Here is a 14,449-nt window from a genome sequence, read left to right as displayed (position 1 = left end):
TTGCTCGTGCGTGGTCTCTGTCGCGCCGTTGGTTTTGTTTCACGACTTAATAGAAAATTCTATAGCTTTTAATAGTTTCTGTTGTCCAGACGCGTCTGGTTTCGCGCCATTTTTCTATTTCGCTTTAATCGTTTTACTATAATAAATCATATTGGGATTAGATGGTCGCTAAATATCGACCACGCGGTTTGCTGTTCCGCTAGGAGCTATTTTAATCAGACTATAATATTTAGAGTTTACTTTCATGTTCGGTGGCACTTTGCGTTAACCTCAAGAATCTATTTTACAGGGGGCAGAGATTATTACCATAAATGTGCAATAAGTAACCAGAGACAACCCTGGCTTTGTGCAACGTCGAGAACGAAAATTTTGCGAACGAGTAATTAGATTTTCGACAAAGTTTCATGAATGAGGTTACGAAAGAAGTAATAACATGTTGTATCGATGGATCCTATATCGCGTAAACTCGCCTCTGTAACATCCGTATCAAGGAGTTTCAAATGAAAATAATTAACAAATGTTAATTTTCAATTTTAATTTTCAACAAAAGTCCCTAGCCTAGTTTACAGTCTGTTAGATCCCCTGCTCCTCTACGAATAACAATCGTATAGTATAATTATAGCCGCAGATGGTCAGCCAGTTTTGAGAAAAAGTATGGATAAAAGTTCGTGAAAATGTGTGCAATGGAATGCTTTGTAGCGTAGCAATTAACCTATATGGCCATAAACTTTTTGTCCCGGATTTTAATTCCGCCAAGGGAATTCCTCTTTTTTAATATCACGCGCCGAGCGTTACAACTATTTTATGCAATATTTATTACGGTCAATTATTACGACGACAGTTTCTTGACAAGATAAAACTAAGTATATACGTTTACACAATTCTGATACACGTGCGTTTTATTCACGAAAAGTTGCCCGAATACGTCTGACTACGCAGTTTTCCTCAACTTTTCTAGATACTTATCTCGAAATTGGTCGACCATCTACGGGGTATAATTATGGTTACGTTTATCGTAGATCTAGATCTCTACCGAATTTCATTAACCCTTTGACGGTGAATGTCGATCGATAAAAAGTAAAAGCATATTACGTTATTACGAGGCAACTACTATTTTATACCTTTCGTTTTTAAAGAAATTTTATGTAATTTATTTTCTTATCACTTGAAATTCTATCTAGCTAAGAATTTTGCCCTATTTCTATTCTTTTCCCAAACGAATGACCTTTTCCGCGCGAGCAATAAATCTCTTTTACCTTTCACGCGTTTCGTCCATCCGCGAATCTTTTATTTACAGAAGAAAATCTGATTCTCGTAGTAAGAACATTATAACACCTACCAAAGGATTCCTTACAATGATTTTAGCAATGCAAACACGATAAATTTGATTCCCTTTTTTTAATTCGCTTTTGACAAAGTTACGTACCGTAAAAACGATCTGTCAATGAACAAAAACATAAATTTCATACTGTATTATCACACCATTTAAACCTGTTAAGTTTTTATAGAGGCGATATTAATGTCTGGACAATATCTCTCGATTGGAAACATTCAAGCTCGATTTTCTCGAACTGTTAATGCATCGCGAACCTGATGGAATCGGGGAATCAGTTGAAAAGAAAAACAGCTAAGAAAGCTGAAACTTTTTCATCGATGAGGAACTGATATTTGCCTCGCGAATACATCGAACCCTTTGGTAAACTCTGAAAGGCTAAAGGAACGATCAAACGAAATCGACAGAAGCTTCAAACGTTCCTTCAATTTACCATATATCTATAAACCACGTAAAACGACCAAGTTGCCACGCTCTCCCGTCAAAGTCTGGCAACATCGTGCACTTATTAAATTTAAATTTCAAGTACCAGCTCGTTTGCGAAGTTTGGCTTTCACGGTGTTCGTGTCCCCGGCATACAAATCGCGCAACACCGATGTCGGGAGAAGAAGAAACATCGACCAACATAAATTCGACGAACGCGTGAGGTCTCTGACGAGAGATAAGAAAAGTTATACTAGCAACGAAATTATCGTAGCGTGATTCACCAAACAAGTTTCACCTTTCTTTACCGTCGGAATTCGGGCCACAAAGTTTCACCTTTCGACCGATCCCGAACCGTTCGTCTAACGTTGGTGTCTCGAAAATTATTACAAAGGATGACGATGCACGCAATTTACGCTACAATTTATTCCGAAGTTGGGACAATTTGTCGAAAGCCAAGAAAAGGGGAAACAAATCATTCCCCGAGTCGCGAAAGCGTCTGCTCGTTGTACGCGCGCACAGAACTGACAAACTCTCGAGACCTTAATCAATCGACACCGTGATGGGAATAACACTTGTTACCAAAGAGGACACTTCGGATAATTGCCTTCGAATAACATGCCTTATAACTTCCAAGCCGTTGAGTTCTAGACCCATGTTTACCTACTAACGCTGTCGTGCTTAGTTTGACGAGTACTCTGCGTATCCAAAGTTTGGATAATCAATTGGAGAACACGCTCAACAGAATGATTCTAGAAACTGGGACGAATTCGAGCTCTTTTCTATGCGAACGCAAGACTGATACGAGGATTCAAAATCCTTTAACGATAGATATATACTTTTTTCGTACGAAATGTGCACTTGTCTATTGCACGATACCATGCGTTTTTTAAACTATTCGGACTCGTCTGGAAGAGTATTTTTTGGGGTAGGTTAATTAAACTATTATACTTTTCTATTCCGTGTTTCTATATACAGTTACTCCCACTCATACATTATAATGGTGATTCGCTATAAATGGAAAGATCTTGTGTTTCTTACGAATACCTTTCCAAAGTAGTTTTTTTTGTTTTCTTAGTAATAACAATTATAAAATCGATAGAGAAGTATAATATAAACATTATACAATAATAATAATAATAACGTGGTGTTCTCAAACGGTCAGCCATCTTAGCCTGATCACGGCTAAAGCAGCTTAACATCGGTGATCAAACAAGAAGCAGAGTTTCTAACGTGACACGATCGTCGACGAGTTTAGTTTCTAATTTATTCATACACAAAGCATTAAACATATCAATCTATGAAAAAATGGACTCAAGAAACAACCTTCTTCCATTTATATTGAATCACTGAAAAGTCTATGTACCCTTATGAGAATAAATAATAAATGATTATAAATAAATCATAACGTTTGGAGGGATTGCAATGAAATTTAGAATATATCCTCAGAGCAGATCAAGTTAAAACAAAAGCTATATAACGTCGCGAAATTCTTGCATGAGGGGGTGGTTGTCGAGAACTCTTTTGCACTTACAAAAAAACGACATAATTTGCTAGGAATTAACAGGAAAAAAAACTAACGCTCATATTTTTTAACGCTGTCCTTATCTTTGTACTAGTCGAGACTTTGATTGGACGCTGTTACCGGTTCGTTTAATTTTCTTCCAAGGCAAATGGAGCAGGTGAAAATCGGCGCGTCCCAGAGGATCTTACTCCGTTCGAGCACAGGTCGTTTATAAGGATAAGGTTCCGAGTCGTGGTGAAATCGAATCAACGATCGCACGGTTCATTTGCATTACAGCTGTCGGGGATAAGCGACAGAGTGCATGACCATGGATACCGCGGCTCGAAATAAAAATGGACAAGCCATGCACGCGGACACTAGATACCCTGGTACACGCTACGCCGATAAATTGCTTCGAATTATCTGCACGCTCATCGGCGAGAGCTTCCTCTTCTCTACTCCGAAGAGCAGCTCCTTCTATAGCGCGCAGATAAATTTTAACGATTACATGCAATTTCCCCGGGACATTAACGAACGAAGAATCGGAAGTTCGGGCGGCTATATAGCGAGCCGCGAGATATTCATCGAGAAGCACCCTTCGCGGACGAAACGGATTTGCTCGGTCTGAAGGAATGGAGAAAAACGGAGAAAAGAAGACGCCGCGTAGAAGAATTCTCCGCGTTTTGTCGATACTCTTTGTATTGGCTGTTACTCGACGTTGTCCGGTAACCCAAATTTTTATGAGAACGAAGGAATCCGTTCGATAATTTGAGGAATGCGATATCGACAGTCTCGCGTAGAATGGAAGTAGAGTTATTATGAATTCTATGTAGCGCGGAGAACCGAGTTTTTATTACGGAATCCATGCTTGTTATTGGCATCGTTCATTCAGTGTATATAGGATATTCGTTTTCCGCCTCTATTGACGTAATCAAACGCTCGCGAGAATTTATTGTTAAAAATCTGCATTGTTTTAGGGAAAGATAGAGCGGTGTAGGTGGCCTTTCCGACGTTTGGGGGTATCGAATCGATAGAAAACTTTCGACTATTTGTTTATTTGGTATTTCAGTTTCCCGCGACTTTTTTATAGAGTCTCGGTCGTAACATAAATACTTTCTGTATTTACAATGAGATCTAGGAGAAAAATGATTACGTATGAATGGGTACGGAAGTATATATGAATAGATATAAATCAGATTCGCGTTAGATATGAGTATATGTAGACTGCGGATCATACATGAATCATAAGGGATTTATGGGGGCACGGATGATTCCCGATACTATATATAACAATATACTTTCTGGAGAACTATCTAATATAGACAGAAAAATGGAGCAAATTAGAGCTTTTAAACTAATCTAAATCTTCTAACTAATTGTTTAACATAAAAAGAACAGATCTTTAAGTTATCAAACCACCAAAATCTAGCTATTACTTTATTTATTTTTTACTCTGACAAGAATACGTCGAAACACTTAAAAGGTAATTAATTTAGGCTGTTATCGAACCACCGAATGAGAAAGATCGAGGAAAGAAGCAACGATAAACAAAATGGCACCATAAAAACAAAACATTGACGAGACGTCTTTGAATATTAACGCGATCATCTGCGTATTCTCATACCTATGGTCTGTCCACACTAGAGGATTGTGTGCTAAATCAAACCAGATTACAGGGTCGTGCTAGAAAGGTCAATGGCGTAGATACTCGCAATCGATAATATAATAATTGCGCTCTGATCTACATTACGTCCACCAGCAATGTTGCGCGCGTTATCCTCGGTGGCTTTCCGATCGTCGCAATTTGTGTTGCCCTACACGTTCGTTCACTCAACATTGTTTCAATTATTACCGAACGATATAGTTCTAACCGCGTTCTCGATGACCAATTAATCTTTAAAGACCTTAATGGTCTATTCAAACTGGTCAAATTTGCCCGGCGGGTTCACCCCAAGGACACCTAATTACGACAATGTGTATTATAAAACTAAGTTACCGTACAGAATGCACCAATAACTTTGACTAGTTTGAATTAAAACAAACGAGATCGTATTTACCGTGCTTCTAAACGCCACTGTCTCAGAACAAATTAAATTTTAGTGGAAAATCTCACAAGATAATGGAAAACTGGATGTTTTTATCGTGAAAACAATTTTTAAATATGCACATTTCCTTTCCTCGAACAGCAACGTAAAACTATAGTTTAATTTTAATGTTTCCATATAAAAAAAAGCTATACGATAATATATGTACGTATAACGTAGTCACTGCCAAGTAAAAACAATTTTACTCGAAACCCAAATGACCGATAAAACCAACGTTCTAAAATTTCATCCGTTCGTTGTAAAATATTTTTGTTTACATTTAACGAGTAACAGATAAACATTTGTTTCCCTTTTATTCATTACACGACACTTTTCTGCATTTTTCCCGTCCCTATATAGCGTATAGGAAAATATAAAATAACAGACGAAATTGTTTCCTACTCTGTTTCAAAATGTACGAAATGTACAAAATTTAACGCGTCAAGAATCGAAAGGGCAAAGACAAATAACCGCATACTGAAAACGCGTACTCGTACCGTAAGTGATAGATCTCCATATATTTCAAAGAAAATTTAAAATTATGCCCCAGTCGTATCGGATGGTTGAAATCGATTGAAAATATTTCTACGACCCAGTTGCATCGGATCGTTCCATAAAGTCGTTTTAATCAAAGAATATAGATACGGTTAAACTCGGTTTAACGAGCGCCCAGGGACCTACAAAATTTCCTCGCTATAACCATTACTCTCTATATCAGAGATGAATTACGAATATGCGTCCTATTTGAAAGAATTTTCAATAATATAATAGAAAGATACCTTCGAGGAACGAAACAAATATTAGAGAGGAAAAGTGACACAGTATTAATATATATAAACTACAATCTATTAAGCGAGGATCAGAAGTTAATATAGAGTATAATAAAAATATTTCTCTTAATTGAGGAGAATTTCTTTTTCGTTCAACGACGCTATTTTATCGTTCGTTTAGGTTCTGTCCATAAATTTCTCCACAGATTATTCCACTACGCGGAAACTTGTTCGCAAACTACAAGTCTGTTTAAGGATGCGTTAGCGCAACGGTAGGCAAAATGGCGAATACGAATAATTCAAGTTCCGTGCATCAGCTGCAGACTAGTCCCTTAGAGATGGAACATCCAACACCAGAGTTTCTGCCATCACCGCAAAAGCTCGCAACCGGCGTAATTGTACTCCCAGAAGCGGATTTACCTGAGACTTAATTAGGCTATATTACGATCACCATTGTCTACTAATTTTAATACAGCTCAAAAATTACTCTCTTCTTCCTACGTATTTTACTTAACGAATAGATAGTTTTTCGAATCTTCGCTCGTTACGAAAAAATATTCTTACACGTCGTGTTTCGTAAAAATTGTATAGTGTTATAACATTGTACCAAAACCGTGTTAACCCCTTGCTGTACAATGTCGAGTCAGACTCGTCACAAGTTCTTAATGTCAAGTTTAACAATTATAAAGCTACTCACTTGTCATCAAGTCTTAAATATTAAAATCAACACATTTTTACATTCACGAGGTATTCGTAAAACAAATCTATTCTTTTTCGTGACCATTCCTTGTGCGCACAAATTTAAACAAAATTAAACAGTATACGTTGAAAAAATTATTTTAAATTAAATCGTACGTCAAAGGGTTAATGCTTTCAAGACATATTTAAGAAAATATGAAAAGAAATTTTCATTCATAAAGGACTTCTGCCTTGTGAAATACAGATGCCCAAGTATGAGTTTACGTTTCGTTGACAAATGATCGTAGTAAAATCGTTGGATAATTTATCGAGTACGAATAAATACGTCATACACGAGGTTCTATTAATAACGGCGTTAGTGTCGTCGTAAATTGTTTAGTCAACCGAGACGAATTGCAGCGTCGAGGATCGAGGATCGATGTGTTCCAATCACGAAGTAACGATCGAAATTCCCGCGAAGACATCCTTGTTTCCTACCGCAAGGGAATACCCGACGTTTCTTATTTTTAGCCGACGAAAACGGTATGTTCCCGCCACGCTCGAGGATAGCGGCTAATAGGGTTCTTCTTTGCAACCTGCTCGGAGGCCGCAGATGTACTTCGTCGATCGTTTAAAATTTAGGAAACTGCGACACGACGCGTAGATAAAATAAAATCGGAAGAAGGGAACAAGAATCGGTTTTTCGGGGTTAATAATTATGGATAAATAATAACGATAAACGTCGTTGTTTGCGAAAAACGTGACACGTTCGCTGGGAATTATTGCCTTTATCGTTGGAATCGTTTTCGTTTTAAACGATATTTTTTACCTTTGTATTTGCTAACATATTAATATCAAGTTACAGACACAATATTCGCTTTCGCAACGCGAAAAAAAAACGCGTCACACGGTACACGGCTTTCCAATTTACAGCACCGTGATTTAATCCAATTCGTAACATTTATTCTTGCTGACGTTCGATGTTCGACGTATCGGAATCACGGACATAATATGTTGGCATTTTCGTTTTTTAATTAAACCCAACGATTATACGGCCATTTAAATTCTAAAACCCATCGCTAGAGAGAAGAAACGGCCGCGTCCAACGTTCTTAAGATTAAGTAAACGTTTTGAATAATTTCCAACGAACGTGACGTATAGTCGAGCAAAATCTGAAAAAGAATAGGAGTCGGGGATCTTGTTCGGGGTCGGTGGAATCAGTTCTTCCGTTAAAAGAAGATTACTCGCCGCAGCTATTCTTCCAACGAAGCCCCGTATAAAGCGAAATAAGGATGTAAGGTCTCGTACTTTTTTTCGAATTTTTAGCTTGCCTTAAAACGGAAGGAAAAGCCGCGACGACGAGTTCGATCATAGTTTCCGAGTTGCACGAGCAAGTTTTCAACACCCTCGAACGGATTGGAAACTGTTAAGCGGGGAAACAATGACCACCGACGCGACAAATAATTCGTTAATTAAACTGCTCTCAACTGATCGAACTGATTCCACAAAGACGAGGAACAGCGTGCAAGTTAATAATTCGGAATAGGGAATGAGCAAGAATGGAAAACAACTCGTTAAGCTTTGATAAATGGCTACGTACGGGCGTAGATAAAACGCGTGTTCGATTTAATTACTCGTTCTGCGACGGGCGGTTTCTCAAGCAACTAATGATTCCAAGTTTCAAAGCTCCAGGAGAATTAAACAGTGGCTGTGTGTCGCCTGGTTAAACTGAACAATGTATTGCTCAAAAATTTTGTTTCTATATATTTGTCCCTTCGTGATGGGTACAGAATACTTGAACAATTTCTCTGGGAATAAAAAAAAGGTTCCTGGATGTATAAATCGAATAATTTTAATTTCATTACGTTCAGAATTATTTTCTTTTAACCATGGCGTTTGGACAAATATTAGAAGAATGGTTTTGAAATGGTGGGACAATTTGATTTAGTAAAATCTTGTATGACTTGAAGAAAAGCGGAAAAGGAAACGAGTGACGAGTGATAATTACGAAGAATTAACACGTTAGATATTCGAAGATTAAGAAAAGGTGTTAAGGGAATTAGCGATGTAATTCTCGAGGAATCGTGCGAAGTACTGAAAGTGTTCCTTGAAAAGGTGATTCAAGGTATTTGTCAATTAAACAATCAAACCGTTTTTATATGTTCTCTAAGTAACACTGAGAAAGAAGCATTGTATAAGCAGAGGTCTGAAAATGCATTATTAGAAGCCGTGAAAAAATTGCAATGCATCAACGACGCCAAGTCTGGAATTGATAATAACAGCTGGCATATTGAAATTGAATATTAATGATCAATGGAATATTGATCACCTTTAGATGGTAACGCCATCGATCGCCTTTAAATAGTATATAAAATAAAAATATTACATAAATGTCGTTGTCTTGTTATTTCATTTGTGTTTAATAGTTTAACGAAGCATTTTCTGACCTCTGTTTATAAAACATTTTGGTTCCTACTCCTACTCGCAGAGCATATTGTCACAATTTGATCCTTTAATCTGGAAAATCCTTGCAGATATAATATACAAGGTAAGTCATCCAACTTGTCGACCTTAGATTACTCGTAAGCTGCTCGTTATACGAAGACATGTTTCGCACAAAAGATACATGGAATCGCGAAGTGCATGTAATACAGTAATTAATCTCTCGCTATCTTGCTATCTAGCTTTTTACGTCGTGATATGAAAGTCACCTACGGTTTTTAGTAATGGATGGATCAACGTTTCACCCTGAAATTCAAAACAATGTCTAACGTTCGGTAAAAAAAAGCAACGAGGCAGATAAGGTGAAAAGTTAATTGTCGCTAAGATATTCCTATGTAAAACAGACATCAACTATTACAAAAACGATCCTCCGATCGATAGATTGAACGCGTTTGATAAATTTCGTGGCCGTCTCGTTTGCTGTACTTAACGTCGTTCGATCATTTATTTTGCAGCAAACTAATAAATAAAAGATATCAGAAAAGATTCATAATCGCAATACACGCTTGCTACCGTGTCCAGAAATATCGCAACAGCAGTTTCTTTTACTCGCTTATGCTATATGAGCGTTGAATACTTTATAAAGGAAACCGAGGTCGAATATTATTATTAAACTACACGTAACACTCGACGTCAGATTTGTTGGCGACAGAATAGAATAAACACGCTCACCGAGCAATCTAAGATCGTCGAGCGAAAAAATGCATCCTTGCAATTACGATGCACTCTGTGGATTCGTTCACACCTTTGTAAATCTTTTCATTCCTCTGTGAAAGGACTCAAATAAAATAAAATCGAAATGTTTAGAATATATTTTATACCAAATGGCGATATTTGTAAAGAATATTATTTTAATGACGCACATTCTGCCTCGGTAAATTAACATAGCTTTCGCATGATATATATTAAAAGTTAAATTATATATGGTTCAATCGTTTGTATTCAAGTACAGGACTGGATGGGATTGTACGTGCAAAATTCGTTTAAACAGAAGAAAGAAATTGTTATTAATTAATAATAATTAATATATTGTACGATATTCCTCTTTGTCGATAATGATCTGGTAATGTTAAAAATTAATTATTACATTTTTGGTGATTTAACAATCCTGCTCTAAATAAATGCTGTTTATGTTCAGAAGTTTGACAACACTTTGGTTAAAATTTGTATTCTAAAATATTTAAATATACATAGTTATCGATATTTATTTGACTAATGTACACTATAAATACCATCACTGAGTGTGATTTTAAATTTAATACTTCAAAATTATTTTTCCCCGAATCTAATATTCCAATTTACATATTTCTTGTACTATAATATCATCACTGGACATTGCTTTAATATTTTTATTTTTAAAATTATTTTTCCACAAATCTAATACTCTAATCTACATAATTAGCCAAGATTTCCTTCGTCCTACTGTTTCAATTATATTTCCCCAATAAATTGCAACTCCTAGATGATACTCACCTACTTGCATATTGTAACGAATTACATATTTAACATTGCATATCTCGTTTGAAAGCTATGTTAACGACAATTATTACCATAATATTTAGTGTACAAAATTACTGCCATTTAATATAGACCACGATGTAACTAAGTAGAAAATCTAAAAATTCTTCGCACACTGAACAAATATTTAACGAAACGTTGCTTTTAAATTACCAAAACGATCGAGAACGAGTACAAATCTCAGCCCGCAGCCAACCATCGATCAAGCCAACGAGAGGGAAACAAACACCCCGTGGGGAGTAGGAAAAATCAAATTACTATTCGGGTACGTGTCGCAGTTAAACCTAGTGTACCTGAATGCGTGCACTTCTTATGATTCTGATGACCTTGGCAGTTAACATGATGCTCGTGAGAGTGATGCGAGTGGTGGTACTGCTGACGGGGTTGGTGATGATGCTGATGCTGGCTGATCGGCGATTTAAGGACGCTCAGCACAAGGTCCTCGTGGGAGGGTACGATCCTCGTGAGCTGGCGGCTTTGCCTAAACAGGGTTTCCTGTTCCCCGCGATTCATCCTGCATCCAAGTCGTCGACGTTGCAAGTAAAATCCCGGATACCATTCGTGTCTCCCTCGGCCTGGACCGCTACCTAGCATAACAGCGTGCAGCATCCCGAAGCTGTCTTGCCGTTTCTGCTCGACCAGCGACCGTTCACCTGTCGAACGGCCAGACGAACCTCTCTTCTGTCCATGGTCGTCTCGAATCTGCAACCACTACACAATTCACTTTGCCGTGTTTCTGTTCTTCACGCGCGAAACTGGCAAGGCTCGAGCAACGAATTCATCGAGGACGCCAAAACGGTTCCCGGATCCTCCAACGTCTCAGAAGACGCTCATCCTGGTCGAGACGAGGTCGGCTATGAATAATTAAACGTCGTCCGCGGCTTTTCAAATTCAAATTCAAATTCAAATTCGCCGGTTAACGACGCTGTTGTTCTTCCTCCCAGACGTTATCTCGTTCTCAAAGTTCTTTCCTGTCGTCGCTGAGAACGAAACGCCTCTAAACTTTCCTCCCTGCGCGCCTCTTCTTCCCCAACTTCATTTCAGTTTCGATCGTCCAGCTTCTCTCTCGCTTTGGTCGTCGTCTCCGGAGGGGTATCGTGCTCTCGTTTGATTCAATCTCGCCGACGACGATTAGTTCCCCGTAACCGAGTTTCCCCGCACCCGTGAAAATACCGCGAATAGTCGCGAGGGATTACCGTTGCTCGACAAGAATTTCGCTGGATGCTCGTGTTCGCCACGCGTGGCTTCTGTAGTCGTCGCTCACCTGGAGACCCTTTTAAACGGATTACACTTCTTGGTTCTCCACAGTAGTTCGAATCGACATTCTCGAAGATTCCTGAATTCTTCCGTCGACTGTCGCGACATCGATCCGAGGGATTTGGGATCGTAAAAACTATACAAACGTTTCCTCGATAAATTGAGCTCGGTGTGAATTATTGCCTATAGAGAACGAATGATCACAGGGAATCGTAAGCGTGTACCGTTAACGAGGAGTCCAGGTTCTCGCGTTTTTCTCTCTCTCTCTCTCTCTCTGTCCGTGCCACGAAAAGTTGGCGTTCAAGGGCTCGAGATAGCACTTTGTGTCCGTTGGAACTTTGTTCGCGAAACAGAACTTTTTTCATTCGACGATAGGTCGTCCCAGTTTCGCGTTCGAGCACGAACGGAAAAGGCCCAGAAACTCCGTGTCCTTTTCCGACGTCGCGACGGAACCTTGACTCATCGATGAAACCGCTCTCCTACGATCGGACGTGTCCCCTGACCTTTCGAACCGCGAGTTCGAGCGTCTCATAAATCTTTTAAACACGATCCGCCCATTTCGTTTCGACACTGTCCCACATAATCTCCCCTTGTCCTATATCGCCCCGAAACGTCTGGATCCCGTTTCTTCCGCGAATCTCATCTACCCCCGCGGCCACATTCTCGTCACGCCGCGCCGGTTCGACACGGATCCCCCGAAGGGCTCCAACGACGATTTCCTTATCGCAATTATTCCCGTCGCGCTCGCCGTGTTTAACGACGGGATTACGGTCCGTCCGTCCGCGAACAAAGCGTTCGTTTTATAGAGTCGGCCCGTACCACGGGCACGATAAAATTTTAATTGAAACTTCCCGCGGGGAAACGTCGCTTTCCTCTGACATTTAAGACCCTCCTATTTCGTTGCAGCCGTCTAAATATGGAGATCAGTCCCGATTCAATCTCGTCGTCGGCATTATTACCCTCCAACGTTGCAACCTTGCGTCACCAGGAGTCTCCGTTACCCTCGACGCTCGCGAGATCAATTTTCGAAGGTCCGATCTCTACCAAAATTTGCGAGGCTGACATCGGTGGATCGACGGAGTCGAACGAAGCTAAACGCGGCACATTTTTTCAGCGTCGATCGGGGGCAATCGGAAGAAGAAGGGTCGCAGAGGAGAGAAAAGGAAGTCCAAGGGCGAGAGCATTCGTGGCGTGCTCGCGAGACGTTCACCGCGACGAGAGGTTCTCGCACTCACACGACGGAAGCACAAGGAACTCTCGGGGATCCGCGGGTTCCCCGGCGAAGGCGATCCCGACGCGCACCTGTACGATCACGCAATCACTCGGGGACACGAGGTCGCGCCGTGGAGGTCGAAGACGCGTAATGTGCTCATGACGACAACCCGCAACCAACTGTGGCTCTTGGCCCTGTAGTTCCGCCACCCACCGCAGCACCGAATAGGGGCTGGCTTGGCGCTTGCACGCCGCGCACCGTTTACGGATCTGAAGAAATGTTTTCATCTCGTTTCCCCCACTCGCGGTCGACGCGTTCCGCGCCAAATTGTACGCACGCGAAACGCTGGGAATTCTACCGACCGTTCGGAGAACCTCCTTCCTATTACCATCCACGAAATCATTTCTCCGCGCAGGATATTCAAACTTTAAGGGAATCAGGCAGTCAGAAAATTGATTTTTTATTTTTCCCCCGAAAGTAATACTATTCAGAAATTAAACGCCAAAGTTTCGTGACGTTATGATGAAAAATAAGGATTCAGGAGATGAAAATGTGAGGTTTGTTCTTTTTATGCGTAGAAAAATCTATACATAAAAACACATGTTTTCATTTTTAAAAAACAAGGTTACGTTGAAAACGTTCAATGAATAAAAAATAAATAGAACAGACGTGTTTTCCCCTTGAAATCAAATAACTTTTGCAACGTTGAAAACACGTTTGAGAATTGATAGCGGTTTGACGTTGAATTATCCACGGTTTACGAGTAATTTTCGTTCCAAACAGCTGAAATAATTGGGGTGGATTTTCCCGTTAGCCCCAGCAACTAATCTGTAATAATTCCCACAGTGGTTGGCACGAAGGATCGCTGCTTATGAAATTTAAGAAAGTCGAACGCTTAAATGGAATTCGAGAGCTTGGCACGCGCGAACAAGCAGAACTGCGTGAAAATGCTCGTTCACAACATAAGCATTGTTGGGTACGGTCTACGTGCACGACGCTGAATCACCACATTCATAGATCTTAATTCCCACTGAGTACCGCGTACATTCGAATAAGCTGCATATTGCGTTCTTGAGAGGATTTAATTACCGCGCGCGATAAAGCAAAGGAACGAATAGAACAAAACGAAGAAATCGAACAAAAGGTGTGAATTTTCCCGATCGACCA

At 39.7% G+C, this 14,449-nt stretch overlaps 1 protein-coding gene across 5 annotated transcripts in view; it reads right to left on the bottom strand.

The window, feature by feature from the left end:
• The window catches only part of Kcnq (KCNQ potassium channel), a 98,249-nt gene extending 84,803 nt beyond the window's left edge, over nt 1–13,446 (bottom strand). For all 5 annotated transcript variants that reach the window (XR_013079963.1, XM_076768334.1, XM_076768335.1 and 2 more), the window contains exon 1: nt 11,106–13,446. Coding sequence is in view for 4 of the 5 variants with exons in the window: in XM_076768334.1 (XP_076624449.1) it covers nt 11,106–11,421 (316 nt within the window). In the remaining variant the exon portion in view is untranslated. The remainder of the gene's footprint in view (nt 1–11,105) is intronic.
• Between the last annotated feature and the right edge of the window lie 1,003 nt (nt 13,447–14,449).

The sequence above is a fragment of the Colletes latitarsis genome, chromosome 7, assembly GCF_051014445.1.
Source record: "Colletes latitarsis isolate SP2378_abdomen chromosome 7, iyColLati1, whole genome shotgun sequence".
NCBI classification, from domain to species: Eukaryota; Metazoa; Arthropoda; class Insecta; order Hymenoptera; family Colletidae; genus Colletes; species Colletes latitarsis.
This window is presented reverse-complemented; position numbering and strand designations above follow the sequence as displayed.